This window comes from Hipposideros armiger, unplaced genomic scaffold, assembly GCF_001890085.2.
Source record: "Hipposideros armiger isolate ML-2016 unplaced genomic scaffold, ASM189008v1 scaffold_364, whole genome shotgun sequence".
Taxonomy (NCBI): Eukaryota; Metazoa; Chordata; class Mammalia; order Chiroptera; family Hipposideridae; genus Hipposideros; species Hipposideros armiger.
In genome coordinates this window covers 702,197-726,748 of record NW_017731714.1, presented here as the reverse complement: position 1 = coordinate 726,748, position 24,552 = coordinate 702,197, and the positions used below count along the sequence as shown (strand labels likewise).

Here is a 24,552-nt window from a genome sequence, read left to right as displayed (position 1 = left end):
ATCTGCCTCGCCCGGGAAGAGCTCAATGATGGTGCCAACTTGGGCCAGTGAAGCAACGTCCTCCACAACTAGACTGAAGAACAAAACGACAGCAACTTGTCTGTACCCCTTCCCATTATTCCCCAGCGCTGTTCCCATCCCCCAATTCCCCAATAAAAATCTTTAAAAAAAAGGTAATACCTTTTGATGGAAACCATTTTTGATGAAAATTATCTTCCAAATAACAATCTTTTTATGTATGTGGGTTGTTTGTTTTGGAAATCGTAGTTTTTTGTTTTGTTTTTTTTAATAAAGAACAGAAAAGGGATGTTGGAAATTATCTTATCCAGTTTCTCTAAGCGTTGGCATCGTTGATACTTTGGATCAGATAATTCTTTATTGGAGAGGGGAGGGTGAAGGGGTCCTGTGCAGTGTAAGATGTCTGCCAGCATCCCTGGTCTCTGCTACCTAGATTTCAGCAGGACCTTCTCAGGTTTGGCAACAAAAAAATGCCTGCAGACATTGCTAAATGGAAGGGCGGTAGGGTACAAAATCACTCCAAGAAACACTGATCTAATCCAACATTCCTCTTTAATAAGCAGCTACTTAAATCCAGAGCTGCAGTTTATTCAAAATAAATGGTAAAACTCTTATTGTTCACTCTCCTTTCTTAATTCAACAGAAAACATTATAAAGGTATCGTCTTCCAGGATGACTTTTATAAACCAAATATATTGACCTATGTCAAGTGTGATCCAATTTAGTAAATTATTTGCCAACTGTAATGAAACTTTATCTAAAAATCTAAAAAGTTACAACTTCTTTGAAGCAAGTAATATCAAAAACTGAATGTTTTTTAAAGATCATATGATGAATTTAGATACATACAATTTTGGTAATGTATTCAAATGGATTAAAATGCCACACAGTCGTAACTATTGCAATGTACGTATTATAAAATATATTCTGAATTCCAAAAACAAACACATTCAAACTTGATCTGTTCTCTTGGTTCCTGTTAGAACAAAATTTCAAGTAAAATCTTTTCTTCTTCTATATAATCACTTACTTGGCATTTATCTCCAACTTCATACTGTAAGCCAGCAGCAATGGAATAATCATGCTTCTGTTGAGCTGTAAACAATTATCAGTATAATATCAGGTTGATTTAATTATTTTCAAGTGCCACAAAGCAAATTTATGGAAAATGCCGATTTTTAAACTCACCTTGTTTAGACTTCAGCCAAATTTCATATTCCACATTTCTATAGACTGCTGGATTGAGTGACTTAAGAACCTTTCTAGACAAAGGCAGGCTGGGGGAGTTCCCATTGTTTTTCAGGTGCTAAACAAACAAAGTCAGGAAGTCCAATCAACACAGAAATGCTTGCAAAACATTTTTGTTTGAGATATGTGTAAGAATAAAATCAAAACAAAGCTTCAAAAATTAGGAAGTTGCTGAAAAATTTCTTACTAGTAGATGCTCCTGGCTCTACTGAAAATGTACCAGATAAGAGGAAAATAATTAAGGTTATAATTTCATAAGCTCTTATATTGAAGAACTAGTTAAAAGAAAAAAAATACCTGATCACTTGACAAAGCTTTAAATCCATTCACAGCATTAGCAGTGATAGCTTTATTCCTACAAAGGAAGACATATAACCATAATTAGGAGTACAAAATATGTTTACATGCAATTAACTTATTCAAACCCCATATAAAAATCTTAAAAGTCAGTTATATTTCAAAAGTCAAAGCTATATTCCAATAAGCTCACACAAATTTTACTAAAGGGGTGTGTGTGTGTCTGTGTGTGTGTGTCTGTGTCTGTGTCTGTGTGTGTGTGTGTGTGTAGGGAGAAAGAGAGGGGGAGAAGGAGAGGGAATTAAGTCAAATACTTTTATTGGTAATTCTTACTGGCTCAATCATCAAGAAAACAAAGAGAAATAAACTGAAATTTGGGTGGACAGAATAAGTTTATAAAACATTCAATGTAAAAAATTTCCTTTTAATGCACAGATGAGGCTCCATTAAACAAAATATTCCACTACAACAAGATGTACATTCTAGTAAGAGTAGATACAAACTAAATAATTAATCAGTACGTTAAATGCTGGTAAGTGCTATGGGGGCGGGTAGGAAAAAATGATAGTGTTGAGTTGTAGGCTCAAATAATAAAAAGTGGAATGAAGAAACAACTTGAGGTGTCTTTTTGAATAAAGAATTAAAGGTGGTAAGATACAAAGCATATGGCTGGCTATTTAGTATTCCAGGCCGAGGGGAAACACAGCAAGTGCAAAGACCCTGGGGTGGCCAAGGGGCTGGCAAGGCTGCAGGAGAGTGATGGCAAGTTGAGTGGGATATGAGATGAGAGGCTCCCTGTACTCCTCTGTTGTCGTACAATTCCTCTTTAAATCAATCTCTAATAGTCTTCAGGACAACTTCCAAGTCTATACTCTTAAACTCAGCAATCTTTAAAAAGACCCCAGGTATCTACAGTCTAGACTAAAAAAGCACCCATAATCGCCAGTACTTCAGCACTAACCAGTATGAATGCAAAAAGAATCCAGGCACAAGAGTATAATGACATCCTTGGTCTGAAATCCTTGGTCTTCCCTCCTTATTACCACACTATACCTGTCTATCTTCCCATAACTATGTAGCAGTATTCCATAACTGAAGCCTTGTCCTCTCTAACCCAGACATGACACAAATCAAAAGAAATCTTAATAATGCAACAAAAGTTAACCACGAAAGGCTTCCCTGTTCTAAGGGCTAAAATAGTATAGTATAAAAAGAAAAACAACAGCACAAGGAGCACACTTTCCCTGGTTAACTTTCCTCTGTGCTCAGTGACATGTCTTAATCAGACCGGTGCCCGGGGAAAACCATGGAGCAGAACTTCTATCTACGCAAAGTTAATTAGTGTCTCTTCTACCACTATATTTACAAAGGCAGACCCAGATTGTAACCTAAATGATTCATTTCCTTCTTACAAAGAAATGGTAGTCAATCAAATTTTCAATCAGGATCAGGAAAATTTAATTCAACAAATGCCTAAAACTACAGATAAAAAGAGACTAAGTATTTAATAAATATTAGCTATCCTAAGGTTTAAGTTCATCTCTTTCTCTAGTTTCACAGTATGTAATACCAAGTAGGATACTTCCTTATTTAAGATGCAAGAGGAGGGCCGGCTGAGTGGCTCAGTTGGTTAAGAGCTCACTCAAGAGTGCGAGCTCTGAGTAACAGCGGTTCGAGTCCCGCCCGAGCTGAGCAGCTGCTGAGCTGCCAAACGGTGGCAGGATGGCTCAGCTAAAAAAAAAAAAGATGCAAGAGGAATAACATATTGGGTTGTCGGAAAAGTCATGACACATTTTTTGCAACGAAAAACATAGAAAACAAACGTCAGAACTTTTCCGACAACCCAAATATTTAGCTTCACTGGGAATGAATAGGATTGGTTCTTATAAAATATAAACTTAATACTGTTGATAAAAATTAAGATATGCTGGACAATATCTAGGAATTAGACTATGCACTTCACATGTTATCTCATTTAATTCTTACAAATTCTCTCCTTTGAGGAAATACCAATATATCCTCATCTTATAGCTGCAGAACTGACGCTTCTCAGTGAATTTAAGTACTGTATTTTGCCATATATAATGAGCTCCCGTGTAAAATGCGCACTCACGTTTCTGGCCCAAACTTTCAGGGAAAAAAAAATCTTTTGTTTTAATTTTTTAATTCAAATTTTTATTTGTTTACATTTAGGTACTTGTTTTTTGTATTATAAAAGAATTTTAGCATTTATTTTTTACCATATTATGGTACAAGAAATTTTATGTAACAAATAATTGCAAAACTCAAGAACAGATACAAGGTACAACAAACCTTATGTACCAGTAACAAATTTACAATATTTACGCATCATAGAAAGCCAAGAACTCTTCATCTTTGCAAGTTTGTCGTAAGTTCAACAAAACCCATTATCATATTCCAGGGTATTATTTTGCATACAGATATCGTTATTGATTTTTAGAGTTACACTTTTTACTCATAAGCATAAATAAAACAATTAAAACATTTATATAGATACGGAATTAGTACTACCCATGTATTAGGTCATCGGGAAAGTCATGGTGCATTTTTGCATTGAAAAACTTAGAAAAATACGTCATGACTTTCCCGACGACCCAACATAATGCACATCGTTATTTTTCCCTCACAAAGTTGGACAAAAAGTGCGCATTATACACAGCAAAATACAGTAACTTGCCCCAAGTCTAGTTAGTTGACAGGAAGACAGGATTGAAACCAGGTTTGGATGTCTGTCTGAGCCCAAGCTCTTAACCACTACCCTATACATCTTGTGTGGGAAAGGAAAATAAGCCTCAGAGAATAAAAGTTAAAAGGTGCTATTCACAACCTAAACAGAGGCTATTCTATTCACACTTATACCCCAACTTGAGATTTTTATCTAAAAAGAAAAAGAGGTGGCATTATCTAGAAAGAAAACAATAAAAGGAAGTAAAAAAAAATCAAAATGGCCCCCTTTTCATCCCTGGATATGTACACGATTGACAGGTTAACCTTAAAATCTTCTAATATACACACATACAGATAGGACCAAATCTATTCTACATATAATCAACATCTAGATTACACAGAAATAGATCCTTATCAACCAAAAACATCAATTTTCAAAAGTAACAGTCCCATAATAGACAGTAGGTAAAATTAGTGGCACGGAAAACGAAGCTTCTACTGCAGACTGTCATAATACTGCAATGTGTCAGGCAACTTCATGCAGAAACATTTACTGAACTGTTTCTTTGTACGGTACTATAAAGACATTTTAGAACTTAAATTCATTCTTACTTGCAACTGTCATCCTCCGAATCTGATATTTCACTGTTGTTTTCATCAGCTACTTCAGAGGTGTCTAGTCCCATCAAGATTTTACTAACATCAGTTTTAAATACCTTCTCATACAGCAATTCATAAAGGAGAGCTGCAATTAACAAGAGAGATGTTATGCAACATTAACTAATTTTATGTTCTAACATACATAACATAACACAAAAGTGTCTATTGCCCAGGCTTCTAAAATCCTAACTAGACAACTGCAACATCTTATGGACAACACAATTCTATCAGAAATTTATCTAGATAGAGAGCAGATAAAATTTCTGTCTGTGCAGTTAGTTTGAAATAATTTGATAAGATACTGCAATTTTAAAAGCTAACAACACAAAGGTATCACAACTGTGAAACAAGTATGACAATAAAAGCTAAACATGCATGTTGTACAATTATTACACTCCGTATACTGTGTTAAGCCTTTACATATCTTCATATTTAATCCAGCACAATAATGTAATCATTCTAATTGTACAAATGAGGAAACCAGGAATTATAGATGTTATACAATCTGCCCAACCTTAAGAGACTTGGATGGAAAACATTAAAAAACATTAATATTGCTAAAAAGAAGATAACTGTTCATAAGGGACTAAAAAGAAACTGCTATAAAATGCATTCTCTGCAACCACTAAAGAACCATACACAATTTTTTTTGCTTTAAAAAAAAACAAACATGGAACTATATATTACCAAATATTCAAAAACACCTACATCTAGAATTTAGGACTTTCATTTGGTTTTTACTACAGTGATCTTTATATAAACAAGTGCACTAAAAATTCATCAACAATGGGTGCCCACCCTCTAAATGAGTCCCCAAAGAGACCTCCTTCTCACAGACCATCCTTCTTCCACCCCTGATACATCGAAACCACAGACACTGAGAAGTACAGGAAGGTAGATTCCATGAGCTATTCTTCTCAAAGCTGAAATGTCCAGATTTTGACTAGCTAGGAGAGGAGGACACAGGCAGGATTTAGGCAGCTTAGACTCATACCTCAAAAGATATCAAACAATTTTAAAAATTTGCATTACACATTATCTTTAGTGGTCACCACTAGCTTAAGAACAGGGAGAAAAGCTTTTACATGTCCAACTACTGCTTTGTAGGAGTGATGTGCACTTTGTCAGAACAGATGATAAAAAAGAGATTAAGGAAAAAACTACTGGAATAGTAATTCTCAATGGAAAAGGGGCATTTTATCCTCCCAGTGAATATGTAACAAAATCTGGTGACATTTGGTTTTCACAATGGGAAAGCAATCTACTGTGTAGATGTCAGGGATACTACTTACACCCTACAATGCACAGGACAGCCCTATCCCACAACAGAGAATTATCTGGCCCAAAATGTCAATAGTGCCAAGGTTGACAACCCCTGCTCTAGAGCCAAATACAATCAAATGTTTGATTTGCTCGGTCATTTAGACTTTCAAGCTGTACACTACCAGCTTTAAAAACGCATACGAGGGCCGGCCAAGTGGCTCAGCTGGTTAAGAGCTCACTCAAGAGTGTGAGCTCTGAGCAAAAGCGGTTCGAGTCCTGCCCAAGATGAGCTGCTACTGAGCTGCCAACAGGTGGTAGAATGGCTCAGCTGGTGAGAGCACGTGCTCCTAACAAGGTTTCCAGTTTGACTCCCACATGGGATGGTGGGCTACACCAACCCGCAACTAAGATTGAACACAACACCTTGAGCTGAGAGGCTGCGAGTTGCCGGATGGCAACTGGACTTGGAGCTGAGCAAGCTGCGCCCTCCATAACTAAGACTGAAGGACAACAACTTGGCTGTGTTCCCCTTCCCCAATTCCCCAATAAAATATTTTAAAAAAAATAAAGCATACAAATTCTTATTATTTAACTTAATTACCACAGGAAAAAACTTTGTATTTACAAGTCAAACTCAAGCTACTAGCTCTTTTTTTTGCCATTTATTATAGTATTAATATTTTTGGTAACCTTAGGTTCTCAGAAATATCTTTTTATACAACAGAGTATATTTGCCCTGACTGGTTTGTATTAAGACTGATATCTTAGGAATATCATTTCCTATATAAACACAAGGTTAATACTTACACTGACACATAGCAGAGCTCTCTTTATACTTTATGGGATAGACAATATCATAATGATTTCCATTTGAAAAACACAATAACACCTGAAAGGGAAAAATAAAAGGCAGTTTTCAGCCCTTCACACAGGACATTTACACAGCAACTTATTATCTACAATATCTCTGAAGTACTAGTAAATAATTTCTAAACAGAAAGTGAATATTTTAGAAGCTACCTAAAGCTCCAACGTAGTCAAATACAGTACATCCATATACTGAAATGTTACACAGTCATTAAATCGAAAGTTCTTACTGACTTGGGGAAATGCTTATGGATCAAAAAATACATACACTATATGAAAACAACATGATTTCAACTACTGGGTTGTTGGAAAAGTCATGATGCATTTTTGCAATGAAAAACAGAAAAAATACGTCGACTTTTCCAACAATCCAATATTTAAAGAACAAGAGTTAAGAGTTTGTAAGAAAACATTCCAAAATATTATTAATGCTTACCTTTAAGAAGCAGAATCAAAAGTAGGCTTTTTTCTGCTTCTTTACAGTTTTAAGTAGTGAACCCTTGACCAATATGGGGGTTAGGGGCACCGAACCCCCAGCACAGTCAAAAATCCACATATAACTTTTTTCTTTTTCTTTTTTATTTTTAGCTGAGCCATTCTGCCACCTGTTGGCAGCTCAGCAGCTGCTCAGCTCAGGCCGGGACTCTAACCGCTGTTGCTCAGAGCTCAAACTCTTGAGTGAGCTCTTAACCAACTGAGCCACTCAGCCGGCCCCCACATATAACTTTTAACTCACCCAAAACTTAACAAGTCCTCCCTCAATATCCACAGGGGATTGGTCCAGGACACAGTCCCTACCCCACCCCCTACAATACCAAAATCCAAGAATGCTCAAGTCCTTTATATAAAATGATACAGAACAATGTATACACTCGGCCCTCCGCACCTGCAGATTCCCAACCTTGGATGGAAAATACTGTTTTTGATCTGCAGTTGGTTGAATCCACAAATGTGACACTCTGGGACACAGAGGACAGAATGTATCTTTATTTTTTAAAATCCAAGTATAAGTGGACCCATGAAGTTCAAACCCATATTGTTCAAGGGTCAACTTTACTTCCCAAATAGTCAATTACTTATGCAAAGAGAAATGCACACAAATTTTAATTATGTCATGTTCCAAAACTTGTACTGGGAAAGGCCAGATCCAGAGCCAAGCACCTTGGAAAGCCCAAATCCTTACACAGGCAGTGCTTTACTAAATTCCCCGCCTCCTGACACAATTAACATGGCAGTAAGACACTTCAACTTGACCTGATGATTCCAAATCAGCTAATTAACACAAAGTTCTCTTATAATGAGTCAGTTTTCTTTCTAGACTTAACATAATTTTTCAATTGTTTCTGCTTTGTGACTAGATAATGACACCTTAGCCAGCAAATTATCTTTATAATGGAAAATATATCACGATACCAAAGTACTTCTGGACACAATAGCAAAACCTATTTTCACAAGTTATTTTACTATTTAATGTTTATACTGATGTAAAACAGTAATTGTCTAGTTAAACACATACAATGTTTTTCCCCTCTGGTAAAATGTTATAACATGGCTCAACAGTGATTTGTGGAGAAAAACATATACAAAATAATATGGCTCAATGATTAACAGGAACTTTAAAAACTCATTAGATACCCCTCATGTAGAAATATTTCCAAAAACCACTTTAAAATGATAGCTTAGGAGATCAAGGTAGCAACTGAGTAGTTCTTTTACTTAAATCCTTTAAAAACACTTTTAAAAAGTCTTACCTTTTCAGGAAAATTATTTTCAGTTACTTGTGAAGGAGAAACATTTGGTTCCCGATATATTACAAAATCTTTCCTGAAAATAACATTTAGAAATTACTTCTGATGAAATATATTTCATGACTTGAGATTTAAACATTCATTCGTTCATTCAATCTATCATTCATGCATCAAGAGCCTAGTATGTGCCAAGCAATGGTCTAGGCATTAAAGATACAGCAGTAAATAAAAGATAGTAATGGAATAAGTTGTAAAATACCTATATAAAAGTATTTTTTAAATACAATTTCAAATATAATTTGTATGTGTGTGACTTCAGATATAATATTAAAAGGAGACCTCAAAACCCAGAAATTGTGAGGAGGAAATATATAAAGGCATTTTGAAAAGAAAAAAATAAAGCATTCACCTGCTCCTCTATTAGGCAATAGTAAAATTGATAACATGATGTGTTTTGCCTATTTTAGTGGCCATTCAATGCCAGCCCTGACAAAGTAGGAAATCATTTCTCTAGAAGGTTTATAAGTGATATATATCATAGGCCTAAAGAATTTTCTGTACTTTCAAAAATACTTTGAAAATTAAAATTTCTAAACATTGACATATCTAAATGTCAAAATCTAACTGATAAAATAAAGTTCAAAAAAAACTTAGAAAATATACTTCACAACCAAGGCATAAAACTGCTATTTTAACAATTTTAGTATAATGGAATATACTAATTTCCCACTAACTTTATTTTTGTTTAATGGTATTACAGTGTTTACCTGTACATCAGAGAAAGGGCACTTATTTCCACCTGTCCTACCCATTCCTGTATTAAAAAAAAAGAAATTGGCACATAAGTGTCTCATACTTTTTACAATATACCTCTAAACAATATCTTAATACGCCTTTATACAATATACCTAACAAACTACAAAAGCTCTTTAATATTATATTAAAAAACGTTTCTATAAAACAGGCTATAATACATACTTAAAAGCCCATGTCTGTGTTGCAAAAAATCCTTGGTATTGGTGTGGTAAGACCATGGAGTGGTATCTCTAAGTGGAGGATCTGTTAAAGGCAAGAGCTCTGTCCTCCAAACTAGCACCCAGAATAGGGCCTGGCACATGGGATGTGCCCAGAAAACAAGATGTGGGATAGAAGCAGAAATCAGAAAGGGGACAAAAAGGGCAGGTCTCTTTTCTTCAGGATGACTGAAGGTACAAAAAAGGAGCGTCCCAACAATCGTTTTTGAAATGAGATAGAAATTCTACAGTCCTAATAAGTCTTTATGTCTTTCAGAAGGAAATGGGACAGTATATATAAAAATTTTAAAGTATGTTCATATCCCTTTAACAGAGCAATTCAATTTCTATAAATCTATCCTAAAGAAATATCTCATATGTCCACAAACATATAAACAAGGATGGATGTTCACTGTACCTATTTGTAATAGTTAAAAGAAAATTTTTTTAAGCCTCAAGATTCCACTAATAGGTAAGGAATTATTAAGCAACTTATGTTTCATCCGCACTACGTATGGAACACCATGTAATCATTAAGAATGAGGCAAACCCATATGAATTGACTTGGAAAGATCACTCAGACTAGTATGAAAAGTATTATAAGTCATAGTAAAATAATCCTATAGTATAAAACAAATAAAAAGGTATGTTTAATATGTATGCGTACATTCCTAGAAAGAGAACTGGAAGGACACATCTTAAACTGACAGCGCAGACAGGGAATTCAAGATAAGGGAAAATGAAAGATTTTCCACTCTTCATTCTATATTAAATCTTCTATTATGACAATGTATTTTATACGACAATGTATTCTATGAAATTAGTGATCAACACTCACTAAAATTAATGAGCTATAGTAAATGAATGCTGCCACTTTTTCCTTGAAATAAATTTGAGATAGAGAAAAGATTTTAGACAATGTTTTGATCTCCGACAAGGATAGTCTTTCCCTCCGAGACTTCATTTTAATAGTTCTTTAAAAGTTGGCTCTAGTTTTTAAAATGAAATGGGTACCATATTCTTAAAATAGGTCTCTGCCTAACAATCATGGTTTCTCATAAGCTGCTACAAGCAACACCCTCTGGTGTAGATGAAATCCTTCACTGAAACCAGTCTGCTTAGATCACAAACACAAGCAACATCTGCTTTATACAAAATATGTTACATCACTTTAAAAAATGGAAAACTATTTTACTAATGTCAACAAAATGCTACCTCTTAAATAATGTACCATTTTATAATTTTATAATCTTCAGAATAAATTCTGCTGTACTGTGGTTAAGTAAACAATGGCTATCATAATATCATCTTGTCTTCTCCCAATTTTAAATTATAAAAAAAAAATCTACGTTATACCACTGTTTTCTACCTTAAGGCTATAATTTTATTTACTCGGTGCTTTTTACGATGTTTGATATACTTCCTTACAGTTGGTGAAAGTAAAGTATTTCTGCAAAAATCTGTTTTAACCAATGAACTATATCAAAAATGCATAATTTAAACGTTCATAGTCATCAAAAGCAAATTTTTGTTCCTCAAGACACTATTAAGAAAATGAAAAGACAAGATATAAATTGGAAGAAAATAGTTACAAAGTATATATCCATCCAGTATAAAAAACTCTTATAATTCAATAAAACCTACAACATAATAAAAAATTGGCAAAATCTATAAACAGACATTTTACCAGTGAATATATATATATATATGATGGCAAAAAAGCACATGAAAAACAGCTCAACATTATGAGAAATGCAGGTTAAAATCACAGTGAGATAGCATTACACAACCACTAAAATTTAAGCTACAATTTAAAAGGCTGACAATACTAACTATTGAAGATGTAGAGCAACTGGAATTCTCATATATTGCTAATGAGAAAGCAAAACGGCACAGCCAGTTTGGGAAAGTGTGGGGTTTGTCATTAAGTTAAACTTAAACATACATTTACTATATGACCCAGTAATTCCATGACTATGTATTCATCCAAGAGAAAAGAAAACATACATCCACACAGACTTATAAGCAAATGTTCTTAGCAGATTTAATCTTAAAAGCCCCAAAAGTGGAAAGAACCCAAATATCTATCAACTGGTAAATGGATAAACAATAGTACATCCATTTAACTAATGACTACTTCACAATTAAAAAGAACTACTAATCCATATGACAACATGGATGAATTTCAAAGTTTCCTTTATGCTAGGTGAAAAAAGCCAGACACATAAGACTACAAACTGTTATCACTCCCTTTCTGAGTCTAGAAAAGGAGAAACTTAGAAATCAGATCAGTGGTTGCTGAGGGGGCTGGGAGAAGAAAGTAAGTGCAAAAGGGCATGGGGAACTTTTTGGAGTGATAGAAATGTCCCATGTGTTTATGCTGGTGGTTACACACTATATACATTTGTCAAATCTCATCAAATTATACACTTACTCGTACAACTGGTGAATTTTACTGTATGTCAACTTTACCTCAGTAAAGCTGACAATAATAAATTCTTGCGAAACGTTTGAGGCATTTTTGAAATGTTCCACTGCTTTCCGTAAGTAAAAGGATAAAGATGCTTTCTGAGAATTGGATGAAGCAATGGGGTTTATCCATCAACTACATTTCTTTTCATTTCATACATCAAATATATCAGGGAAAAAGAAAAACAAATATGTTGCTAATAACAAAGAACAAACAATTGTTCAGAAGGTACCTAGAACATCAGGGAAAGAAGTTTGATCAGATGAAAGAGGAGTCATAAGAATTAAAAATCTGGCCATCCAGCACCCTGGAAAGGAGGCACTATGTACTTAAACCACAGCAACTTTCATTCCTTTCCCTTCTTCCTCTCTCAGACTCCCAAATCAGTCTCAGTTCAGTTCACACTACCTCATTTCCTCTGCGCCCTTCGCTCCACTCCCATTATGTCTATCCTTTCTCAGACCCTCACAGCCCAACTGCCTGAACTGTTGCACAGTTACTATAAAATAACATTGTGATGTTAGCTCTGATTTAAAAAATAAATGGTTTTTGTCATTTCCTTTATTTTCTATAAAGGAAGTAAAAATGACCAGTACTACATACAAACTCGTTTAGGTTACCTTAAATCAAGTGAAAGAATCTTGTTGTCTGTACACATGTCCTTTTCTCCATGATTTCTGGCACCCAAGACATGACAGACACTTAAATGTGTATTAATTGTGTGATTTGTATCTCTACAAGTTTGACTGCAATAAAATCTACCAAAAGGGTGCATCAATTTTTAAAAATCACTAGTAATATTACTACCTAGAGATAAAACCTTTTAACATTCTGACTTCTTTCTTTCCTATCTATGACATATAACGCAATATAGATTTAACATTTATTTAACACAGAAATTGATCATCAATCAGGCAACCCAAATTGAGAGATAACTATGGGAGTTCCAAAAGCAATGAAATATACAATGCTTGCCTTCAAAGATGCTCATAAACTAAGAGAAAAAAATATAAACTTCAGGAAAATGAATTTGTGATCATGGTATATACCAAAAACTCAGTATTGAAATCATGGTCAGGAGTGGATTCAGAGGGTGTTTTCCTCCCAAACTGAAAAAATACTATACTTATTCCTTTTTTTTAATTTAATATAGTGTGCACATTATCCATGCATTAAAAAATTTCTTTAAACTATTGCAATTGATCTTCCTGCCTCTGGTCTCAGCCACCTCCAAAACATCTTTACACAAAATTCTTTCATCCATCCATCAACTCAGTCAATAAAAATGCCAGGCACTATTCTCTGGTTCACAGTAGTGAACAAAATATACTTCCTACCTCAAAAAACTTGAAAGGCTTCCCAATGCCAGATTCCAAGGCCCAAGACACAGAGACTTTGAATGGAGGCCGGGGAATCTGCATTTTTACAACTATCTCAGGGATTCTGAAGCAGATGGTGTATAGCTCACACTTAGAGAAATGCTGGCCTAAAGCATAAGCTCCAAACGGCTGATCCTAACATGAAGGACCTTCCATGACCTGGCCCACAGCCTGCCCTGTAACTTATTTCTCACTACCTCCTACCTTCCCACTCTCCATGTTCCACACAAACTCGAATGCTTTCTGAATCTGCCTTGCTCACAATTTTCACTACCTGGAAATGTCCTTCACCCCAGGCATTTCTTATTTAGGATCTATTCAGACTTCAAATGCCAACTCACTCTCCAACTCTTGCTTTGCCTACACAGCTGCAAATAAAACTGAATATAGCATCATATCTGTACTTCTCATGAAAAATGTACTTTCTCACTTGTATTAGATACTCTTTCCCACCACAAAGAAACTCCTGAGAACAGCATCCAAATCCTAGTTGCCTCTGTATTCCCAGGGTGACTGACAATTCTTGGCCCACAACAAGCACTCAAATTAGTGTTAGGGAATCAAATGGAGACACCAGTCATTGATCAAACACCCTGATCTTGTGTTATCCCCTTTACTCCCTACCTGACTCTTCTTCTTAGCTTCTTCTTTTCCTAATGTCATTTTAAACTTAACGATTACCTCTGGCACTGATGAAACATTCTACATGGCATTCTGCATGACATTCCATGATATTTGGATTTTTACAAGGAGAATATTGTTCGTAAGCAGAAAAAAAATTCTTTTAACTTCAACATGACTGAGAAAAGTGTGGCATCAGGACCTGGTGTGGAAGTACTATCCTCTTAATTCTTCTCAAGCTCATCATGTGAAATGGAACCTCCATAAAAGAACCTGTCTTGTCAGTTACCTAAGGAAGCAATCAAATCTTGTCCTGTCCAGAAAGACAACCAAGATGGTGCAGTAGGTAAACACTGTGCTTACCTTCTCTCACAATCACATTAAAATTACAACTAATCTACAAAACAGCCATTACTGAGAATCACCTAAAATCAAACTAAAATGAAGCTTTTCAACTAAGGACCTGCAGAAGAAGCCACCTCCAGACTGGTAGGAGGGGCAGAGATGCAGAACAGGCTGGTCCCAAACCTGCGTGTGACCATTCAAGATCGGGAGGGATATTTCAGCAGTGGAGGTCCCCCTACCCACTAGAGGAGCAAGAGATCCCAGCCCACGGTTCCAGTGCTGGAGAGAGAAGTCCCCATAATTTCTGGTTGTGAAAACCAGCGGATATTGTGACTGAGTGAGACTGAGTGCACTTTAAAGCGCTCGTCGTAAAGGGACTGCATGTGGACTTACCTACCAACAGAATCATTCACTCTGAGCTCCAGCGCTGGGGTAGCAGCTAGAAAGACGGCAGGGACAAATGGTGGGGAATTAAGTTGTCTGGCTTGGGATAGGGGCTGGAGAGCTGGAAGCAAGTGTTTCCTTGCTGAGACCTCTCCCCACGTGCAGACGTAAGCAGTTGCCATACGTGAGTCTCCACCAACCTTTTGCCAGGCCCTCACAATTCGAGACCTGGCCCCACCCAACTTTCAGGCACACCCAGGACCCTTTCAGAGGCTTTTTCATGCAGGCTGCCTGCCTTGGCTCAAGCTACAGACTTTCCTAGAGTTTCTCAAAGGTTTGCAGAACCCAGACAAGCATCATCTGCCTTAAGCATGTCCTGTAACTCTGGCTGAGCAGCCCTAAGTGGGGCATTAGCAGCAGCCGGCCATGGCTCATGGCTTGGCCTCTCAAGGCGCTTCCAAGCACAGCACCAAGCACAGCTCGGACAGCAGCCATCTGCGGATTTCTTTGTGGCTTCTGCTGGTGGCCCCAGATGGGGCACAGGCTGGAGCGGAACTTGACCTACAGCAGATCCCTCCAAGGTGGTCCTGGGGCTGCACCCCCAGTGGCCAGTTTCAAAACGAGCTGGAGCATCACCCAGCCGCCTCCAAGTAGGACACACCCAAGGGGGGGATTGGGCGGCACCAGAGTCCTGCTGAGGCAGATCCTGCTCTGGAGGGTCAGGCCCTGCACAACAGCTCCTCCATTGCGGTCAAGGCCAGTCCTCACAACCAGTGAGCCCAAGGGTCAGTGCCTCCATTGATGTGCAATTATCAACCAAGGCTCAACTACAGGAGGAGGCACACACAGGATACACAAGGGACATGCCTGGAGCACATGGCTCAGGTGACCGGAAAGACTGTGTCACTGAACCCCACAGCACACCTATTACATAAGGACACTCTACTAAGACCGGAAGACACAACAGCCATACCTAATACATAGAAACAAACACGAAGGCAGCCAAAATGGGGAGACAAAGAAACATGTCCCAAATAAAAGAACCAAACAAAGCTCCAGAAAAAGAACTAAGTGAAACGGAGACAAGCAATCTGTCAGATGCAGAATTCTAAAGACTGGTTATAAGAATGCTCAATGATCTCAGAAAGAACTTGAACAAGGAGATAGGAAACATAAAAATAGAGATGGAAACCATAAAAAAAAAATTCAGAAATAAAGGATACAATGGAAACGAGGAATATATTACAGGTAATCAATAGTACTTTAGATGAAGCAGAGAATCCAACCAGCGAAGTAGAAGATAACGTAGCAGAAAACAACCAGAACAGCAAAAAGAAAAAAGAACCCAAAAAATTGAGGAGAGTTTTAGGGGCCTTCAGGACAATACTAAGTATACCAACATTCGCATTGTAGGGGTACCAGAAGGAGAAGAGAGAGAGCAAGAAACTGAAAACCTATTTGAAGAAATAATGACAGAAAACTTCCCTAACCTGACGAAGGAAATAGACATAAAAGCCCAAGAAGCACAAAGAGTTCCAAACAAGATAAATCCAAGGAGGCCAACACAAAGACACATCATTAATTAAAATGCCAAAGGTTAAATACAAGGACAGAATCTTAAAAGCAGCAAGAGAAAAGCAGTCAGTTACCTACAAGGGAGCCCCCCTAAGACTATCAGCTGATTTCTCAACAGAAACTTTGCAGGCAAGAAGGGAGTGGCAGGAAATATTCCAAGTGATGAAAAACAACAACATACAACCAAGATTACTCTATCCAGCAAGGCTATCATTTAGAATTGAAGGACAGACTAGGAACTTCCCAGACAAGAAAAAGCTAAAGGAGTTCATCACCACCACTTCAAGATGGTAGGGGGGTTAAGAATGGGTGAAAGGGGAAGGAATTAAGTACAAATTGGGGGCCGGCCGAGTGGCTCACTTGGTTAAGAGCATGAGCTCTGAGCAAACAGGGTCACAGGTTCGATTCCCACATGGGCCAGTGAGCTGCACCCAAGCTGAGCTACCACTGAGCTGCCAACAGGTGGCAGGATGGCTCACCCGGTGGGAGCACGTGGTCCTAACAACAAGGTTGCCGGTTTTTCTCCCACATGGGATGGTGGGCTTTGCCCACCCACAATTAAGATTGAACACAGCACCTTGAGCTGAGCGGCTGCTAGCTGCTGACAGGCAGCCAGATGGCGACTGGACTTAGAGCTGAGCTAGCTGTGCCCTCCACTACTAAGACTAAAGGACAACAACTTGGCTGTTCTCCTCCCCCAAATCCCCAACGCTGTTCCCCTTCCCCAATCTCCCAATAAAATCTTTTTAAAAAATTAATAAATAAAAAATAAAGAAGTACAAATTGGTTGTTACACAGTAGTCATGGGGATGTAGGGTATAGCATAAGGAATATCGTCAATAATTATTATAACAACAAGAGATGGTGCCAGATAGGTACTATATCTATCAGGGTGATAGATAGGAATGGGGTTGGGGGCAGGGTGGAAAAGGTGAAGGTATTAAATACAAATTGGTAGTTAATACAGTATGGGAAATACAATCAACAATGTTGTAAAGATCATGTAAGGTGCCAGATGGGCACTGGACTTATCAGGGGGATCACTTCATAGACTGTGTAGATACTGGACCAATACACTATACACCTGAAGCTGAAGTAGAATAAAATTGAATGTCAACTATAACTAAATATATAGGTATATATAGTCACAGAATATGAAGCACAACATAGGGAAGATAGTCGATGGTAATTTTAACAGCTATATAAGATGTCAGAGGGGTAGTAGCTTGGGGGTGGGTTAAGGGGTTCACATGTCTAACTATTACATTGCTTTGTACACCAAAAACTAAATAAAAATAAAAAATAAAAGCTAAAAAATAAAAATTAAAAAAAATTCTTGCACTGTTCACTAAGCTCCAACCACATACCAACACAGCATCCTGAAATTCATCACCACTGTTATTTTAAGTCTTTTATGCTACATTCTGTGTCATTGTAACAAAAATAAAGACACCATGACTCTGTCCTTAGGCAACATCCAGTGCATAGTACACAGCTCCAACTGTCTTCCAATTAAATGCCATGTAAAGTGTACACCTAACAGCTAGATGGGAGGGAGGATGGGGGAGAAGGTGAAGGGATTAGAAAACACAAATTGGTAGTCACAAAATAGCTACAGGGATGTGAAATACAGTATGGGGCATGTAATCGATAATGTTGTAGACTATGTAGGGTATCAGATGTGTACTGGACCTATTGGGGGATCAGTTCATAGATTATATAAATGCCTAACCACTACACTATACAATTAATATAAAATAATACTGAATGTCAACTATAATACACATGCACACACACCCACACACAGATGATGCCAAACAAATGTATACACATTTTAAGAAAGGCAAAACTGTATTAAAATTATGCTAATGGTAACCACTTTGAGCACCTCTTGCAATTGCAGAAATCAAACATGACTTGTATTCATCTTTTGTCATTGGTATACACTGAGTATTACAATTTTAATACATTTTTTTCTTTCTTAAAACGTATATACAGAGACTTCCGGTAAGATGGCGGACTAGACAGACGCTGTGCCGACTACCTCCCAGGATCACAACAAAATTACAAATAATTTATAAGATATTCAACCTCAGAAGTTCCCTGGACCCTAGATGAACAGAACCTCTAAACGAAGGACTTAAAGAGGAGGCCACATCGAGTCCGGGTGTCAGGTGGTCACGTCTTGCATCATGGATGGGGAAGAGGCTTGATCACTGCACTGTACACCTGAAGCTGATGTTGTATAATATTGTATGTCAACTATAATTGAATATCTGTGTGTATATAGATAGATAGATAGATAGATAGATAAATAGATATAGATATATACACATACATATATATATATATATGTATATATATATATAGTCATGGGACGGGGAGTATAGTGTGGGAGTGGAGTCTAGGGATTTGTAATAGATATGTATGATATTGGGGGGAAATGGGACGGCGGATTGGGGGAGGGCAGTTGTCACTTCGAGGGGTAAAAAGTATAACTATTGCACTGTGTTGTACAGCTGAAACTAATTCTAAAAAATGTGTATTTCATAATAAAAAACAATTTAATAAAAATATATATATACTTTTTTTGGCACCCTCTGTATATACAGTCACAAGGTATAAATTGCAGCACAGGCGATATAGTCAATGGTATTGTTAATAGCTATGTATGATGTCAGAGGGGTAGTAAGACTTTGGGTGTTATCACTTTATGAGAGGTGTAAATGTCTAACATTATGTTGTTTTGTGCACCTGAAACTAATTTTAAAAATGTATACCTAAGCAATGTGTATAAGGAAAACAGGGTAACCCCTCCATATACTGTAATATTAATCTTATATATAAAAAAGACATATTAGATCACTGCATACCTGTGGATTTTCCAAACGTTTTAAATATTCTTCAAATGACCCTTCTACAAACTGAAAAAATAAAAAAAAAGTTTATTAGGAATACATCAAAACAATAGTTAACCTGTTCACTGTGAATTACTGAGTTCTTACACAAACCTTGGATACATTAGTAATAGTAAAAGATACACACATATATAATCTAATTATAAAAATACATACAAATCACTAAGTGAAGATCATAAACATACAAAAGAATTTACAGAAGGAAGCACTGTCAGAAAAGGCTTCTTCGACAGGAGCTGGATGGGCACAGGGACAACGTGGCATATGGAGGCAGCAAGAGCACCGTGTTGGAAAGACAAGAGTGACCTGGCCGGAAGGAACAGGGCCACTTCGTAAGGAGAGAGGAACTCAAACTGGACACCTGCTTATATAGGGCCTTAAGTCCAGGCAGGACTTCCAGTAGAGGGAGAAGGCAATTCAAGGTCACCGCAGGTGATATTATAAACTGAGAAATTACATGATAAAAACAGTACTTTAAGATTAATTTAATGGCCAATGGGTAGAAGAGAAGTAAATACAGATAATATTAGCTAAGAAATTAGTTTACTAATAGACATGAACCTTCATTGTATCTTGGGTCAGTTATACTAAAAACAGAGATAAGAATAATGCTGAAGGTATTTTGAAGAATCAACAAGAATTTTCTAATACAGCTTACTTCATTGTTACTTTAACAAGAATAAAATTGAGTTTATTCAGGCTATGTGATTTTTTTTGTTTTTCTAAGAGCTTTGCACTAATTTAATTCAGAAAACTCTAAAAAACATTTGTCTGAAACATCAAATTGAATTTTATTTAAATTAACAGTCCCAGTCAATTTAGCAAAGTAATACACTTAAAACATTACAGTACACTCCCCAGTCTATAAAAACCTTTTAAATGCCCATGGATTTCTGTTTGTCTTTTCTCTTTTTTTAGTATTCAGATTCTTTTATAGACAGTATAACTGTCAAATTTCCAAAAACTATCTTAAGTTTCAACACATACTTGTAATAAAATAGCTACATATTTTAAATACCCCACCAATCAGAGGCTACTGTTCTGTATTAGGTGATTACTAACGGACTTTTAAAAAACCCCAAGGAACCATTTAAAGTTGGAAGAGACCCAAGCGGTGTTCTGACACAAGCCTGCATCCAGTATAAGATTCGCCTTTCTAATCAGAAAGCATCCATCTAGGCCAGGGGTCGGCAAACTTTTTAGACATAAGAGCCAATCCTGTCCCTCACAACAATTGAAAAATTTGAGGGCCGGCCAAGTGGCTCAGTTAGTTAAGAGCTCGCTCAAGAGTGTGAGCTCTGAGCAACAGCGGTTCGAGTCCCAGCACGAGCTGAGCTGCCGCTGAGCTGCCAACAGGTGGCAGGATGGCTCAGCTAAAAATAAATAAAAATTTGAGAGCCATAAAACAAATGAAATCACCATCATGTGAATAACATCCTTTAAAAATTTTATAAATGAAACTATGATAGTTTTATTTACATTTTCAATTTTACTTCAGAGCCACATGTACGTACCCAAAGAGCTGCATGTGGCTCACGAGCCACAGTTTGCCGACCCCTGCTCTATGCCATAACTGAACATTTTTAGTCACAGGGCACCCCCTTTTCCCATGACAGCCTTTTCCAATTCTGGCCAACAGAAACTAAAGGTACTTATTATAAGGAAGGTGAAATTTACCTCCTTGGAACTTTCAACCTCTAATTATACCTCACAAGATGTTGTAAAGGCTAAACAAAGACACACAAAGCATTTCAAACAATGCAAAGTACATAGTAGGTGCTCAACCAATGCTAACAATTTTCACTATTGTCAACAACAGGTTTTTACCTTCTGGGGCCAATAGTGACTAACTCACTTGTAATTTCTTCAAATACTTGAAAACCACTCCACTTACCCGCCTTTTCTCCATTGCAACCTAAAACTCTCTACCTAGCTTCCACATTACCACTTTTCTTTTTCTAAGACAAATTTTCATATCTCCTGATCAAGCAGGTAACTCTCCTTTCTGGAATATATTACTGTCCATCTTATAACATTGCACCCAGAAAAATGTCACCAGTAATAATTACTTTGCTTAAATAGGAACAACAGCCCAAGAGCACTTCCAAACTGAGAACTATTTACCTATTAAGTCTTAGAACTAAGTTATTTGCAAAGTGTAAATGTTCTTTTGGCAGTAGAAAGAACATTTTGTGGAAAATACCACTGAAAGTTGCCAGATGACATAATTCTAGGTCATAAAACCAATACCTAGTAAATCCCACAAGGTTTTCAATGTAAAATGAAAATAGGTCATTGTCACCTTATTTCGCAGCTTGCTATATACTACTAAGCAAATTACAGTAAGGTGCTATATAAAATTCTATTTACTATTAATCTATTTACATAATTAGCATTCTGAAATGTGATTCACAATGATGAACCCAAAAAATTAAAAACCTGATGCTTGCTGATAAAATAAAAGGCTCAGTTATTAGCTATACTCAGCACATTTTATACTTTAAGTCTGAAATATTTTAAACTCATAGGGGTTACAATCACAGAATACTCTATTAACCACAAGATCCAATTCCCTGACCATGCTAGACAAAGTTCACTCTTAAAATGCAAGGATCCTGCTCAAGTCACCCTTCTGTCCTCCATAGCTCAGTGTCTTATCTGTCATAGACGTGTTCTAAATGTCTGAATAAATATTATAAAACAGCCACACACACACACACAAAAAACACACACAACACTGAATATAATTGGATGCAAATTCAATAAAGTAGTTCTTTTTTATAGGGTGATTTTCATAACCTGCATTAAGAGTCAGCCTGTGAAATTCCCACTAGACCACTTCTAAAGGCTAAACTGTAAATGCAAGTCAAGACACCATTACATGTTAAAATTACAAATTACCTCTTCAAATTTCTCTCTGTTCTCCCGAAGATAGTGAATACAGGCCATTCTGACTTCAACATGGCGAGACTGAGAGTGCAATACCTAAAAAGAAAGAAAAAGCAACACGCCATTAAGCATTTTGTTAAGATTTAAGTTGTAATGTAGTTCCATCCTTCACACCCAAAATAACCTCACAACCAATACACATCAGTCTCCCTCCATTTCCCTATCTATAATTTCTAGATCTTTATTCATTCCCACCTCTTCCTCTAACCACAAAAATGACATGACATATAAATAGTAGTACTTAAGCCAGATGACATGAAAAGACATCTCTCCAAAGAAAACATACAGGTGGGCCAACAGACATGAAAAGATGCTCAACATCGCTAATCATCATTCTATAAAAAGCTTATTGCCATTTCTCCTTTAGATCACTGAAATCACACCACTTTGAGGAAATCTTTGTAAACTTAAAGACACTTTCCTCTATTGGCCACCTCTCTACTATAACTTTCCTCTTCACAAAGCAAGGCTAACAGAATCCCTGCTACGCAGTGCTCAGCTTCATCCTACGCATTTTGAATTACTTGTCTTATGTAGAAACTTAAGTCCACTGTGGTTTCAGAAAAATTAAGGCGTCCATTCTTAAATCCTTAGTTGTTGGGATTACATGACACTTCAAAGAACATCCAAGTGAGCAGCACCCAGGATGCAAACATGCTTCTGTGTTTTCATCCCAATAACTTTAAAACTTGCCTTTATGCCCCAAATTTTAAACCACCACCTGAAATTAGCTACGCTACAAAGACAAACCAAATCCTCTCACTTGGTAGCCTCTGCATTCTTTGGTTAAACAACTAATTCCACAAAAGGGATAGCTTATTGGCCTTTTGTCTCACTAAATTTTCAAAGCTTTGGTTTAAAACAAATTAATATTATCAAATACTTAGGAATCCTTTGGCTAGCCTTCAATACTTTAACTTCCATGATTAAGAGGAGATTAAAATTATTTTTTTATTACTAGGTGTCTCAAATGAAGGTGTTCCTGGTACCCTAAAGAGTCAAGATGGGGGGGAACTGTCATTTAAACTAAGGACATCTCAAACTACTATCAAGGCCTCTTGCAAATTTATATTAATATAAAGTGGCTTTAGAGTTACAGCTCCAATATATCTAATAAGGAACTGATATCCAAAATATATAAGGAATTCATGCAACTCAACAAAAAAATAAACAATCTGATCAAAAAAATGGGCAAGCCATGAAAAAGACATTTCTACAAAGACACAGATGACCAAAAAGACATATGAAAAGATGTTCAACATCACTAATCATCAGAAAAATGCAAGTCAAAACCATAATAAGATAATCATCTTACACCAGTCAGAATAGCTATTTTCAAAAAGTCAACAAATAAGGTGTTGGCAAGGATGTGAAGAAAAGGGAAACTTTGTGCATTGTTGATGGGACTACAAATTGGTACAGCCGCTGTGGCAAACAGTATGGAGATTTCTCAAAAAACTGAAAACAGAACTAACTTATGACCCCGCAATTCTACTTCTGGGTGTTTATCCGAAGAAAATGAAAACAGTAATTCGAAAAAATATATGCACCCGTATCCACTGCAGAATTATTTACAAAAGTCAAGATACGGAAGCAACCTAGGTGTCCATCAATAGATGAATGGATAACGATGTGGTGTGTGGGGGGGTGGGGGGGGTGAGTGTGTGTATGTACACAATCCACACACACACAAATGGAATATTATGCAACAATAAAAAATAATGAAATCTTGCCATTTGCAATAACATGGATGGACCTAAAGAGTATTATGCTAAGGGAAATAGTCATACAAAAACAAATACCATATGGTCTCACATGTGGAATCTAAAAAAAGCAAAACAAAAACAGACACATAGAAACAGAAATCAAAGGGATGATTGCCAGAGGGGAGGGGAATGAGGTGGTGGGAGAAAAACCTGAAGAGGAATATAGTCAATGATACTGTCATAAGTTTACATGGTGACAGATAATTACTAGCATTAGTGACATGATCACATTGTAAGGTATAAAAACGTTGAATCACTATACTGTACACCTAAAACTAATATAACATTGTATGCCAACTATACTTAAATTTTTTTAAAAACTGCAGTTCCAACTGAGTAATTC

At 36.7% G+C, this 24,552-nt stretch overlaps 1 protein-coding gene across 3 annotated transcripts in view; it reads right to left on the bottom strand.

Moving 5' to 3' along the window:
- The window catches only part of OTUD4 (OTU deubiquitinase 4), a 48,316-nt gene that overhangs the window by 19,886 nt on the left and 3,878 nt on the right, over nt 1-24,552 (bottom strand). For 2 of the 3 annotated variants that reach the window (XM_019662046.1, XM_019662047.1), the window contains exons 2-10: nt 22,396-22,479; nt 19,450-19,500; nt 9,557-9,603; nt 8,793-8,865; nt 6,982-7,063; nt 4,864-4,996; nt 1,564-1,621; nt 1,207-1,324; nt 1,049-1,113 (exon numbers count right to left, since the gene is read on the bottom strand). In XM_019662046.1, coding sequence (XP_019517591.1) covers nt 1,049-1,113; nt 1,207-1,324; nt 1,564-1,621; nt 4,864-4,996; nt 6,982-7,063; nt 8,793-8,865; nt 9,557-9,603; nt 19,450-19,500; nt 22,396-22,479 — 711 coding nt within the window. Of the gene's footprint in view, nt 1-1,048; nt 1,114-1,206; nt 1,325-1,563; nt 1,622-4,863; nt 4,997-5,709; nt 6,399-6,981; nt 7,064-8,792; nt 8,866-9,556; nt 9,604-19,449; nt 19,501-22,395; nt 22,480-24,552 lie in introns of those variants that run through there. The other variant, XM_019662048.1, reaches the window with a different exon arrangement.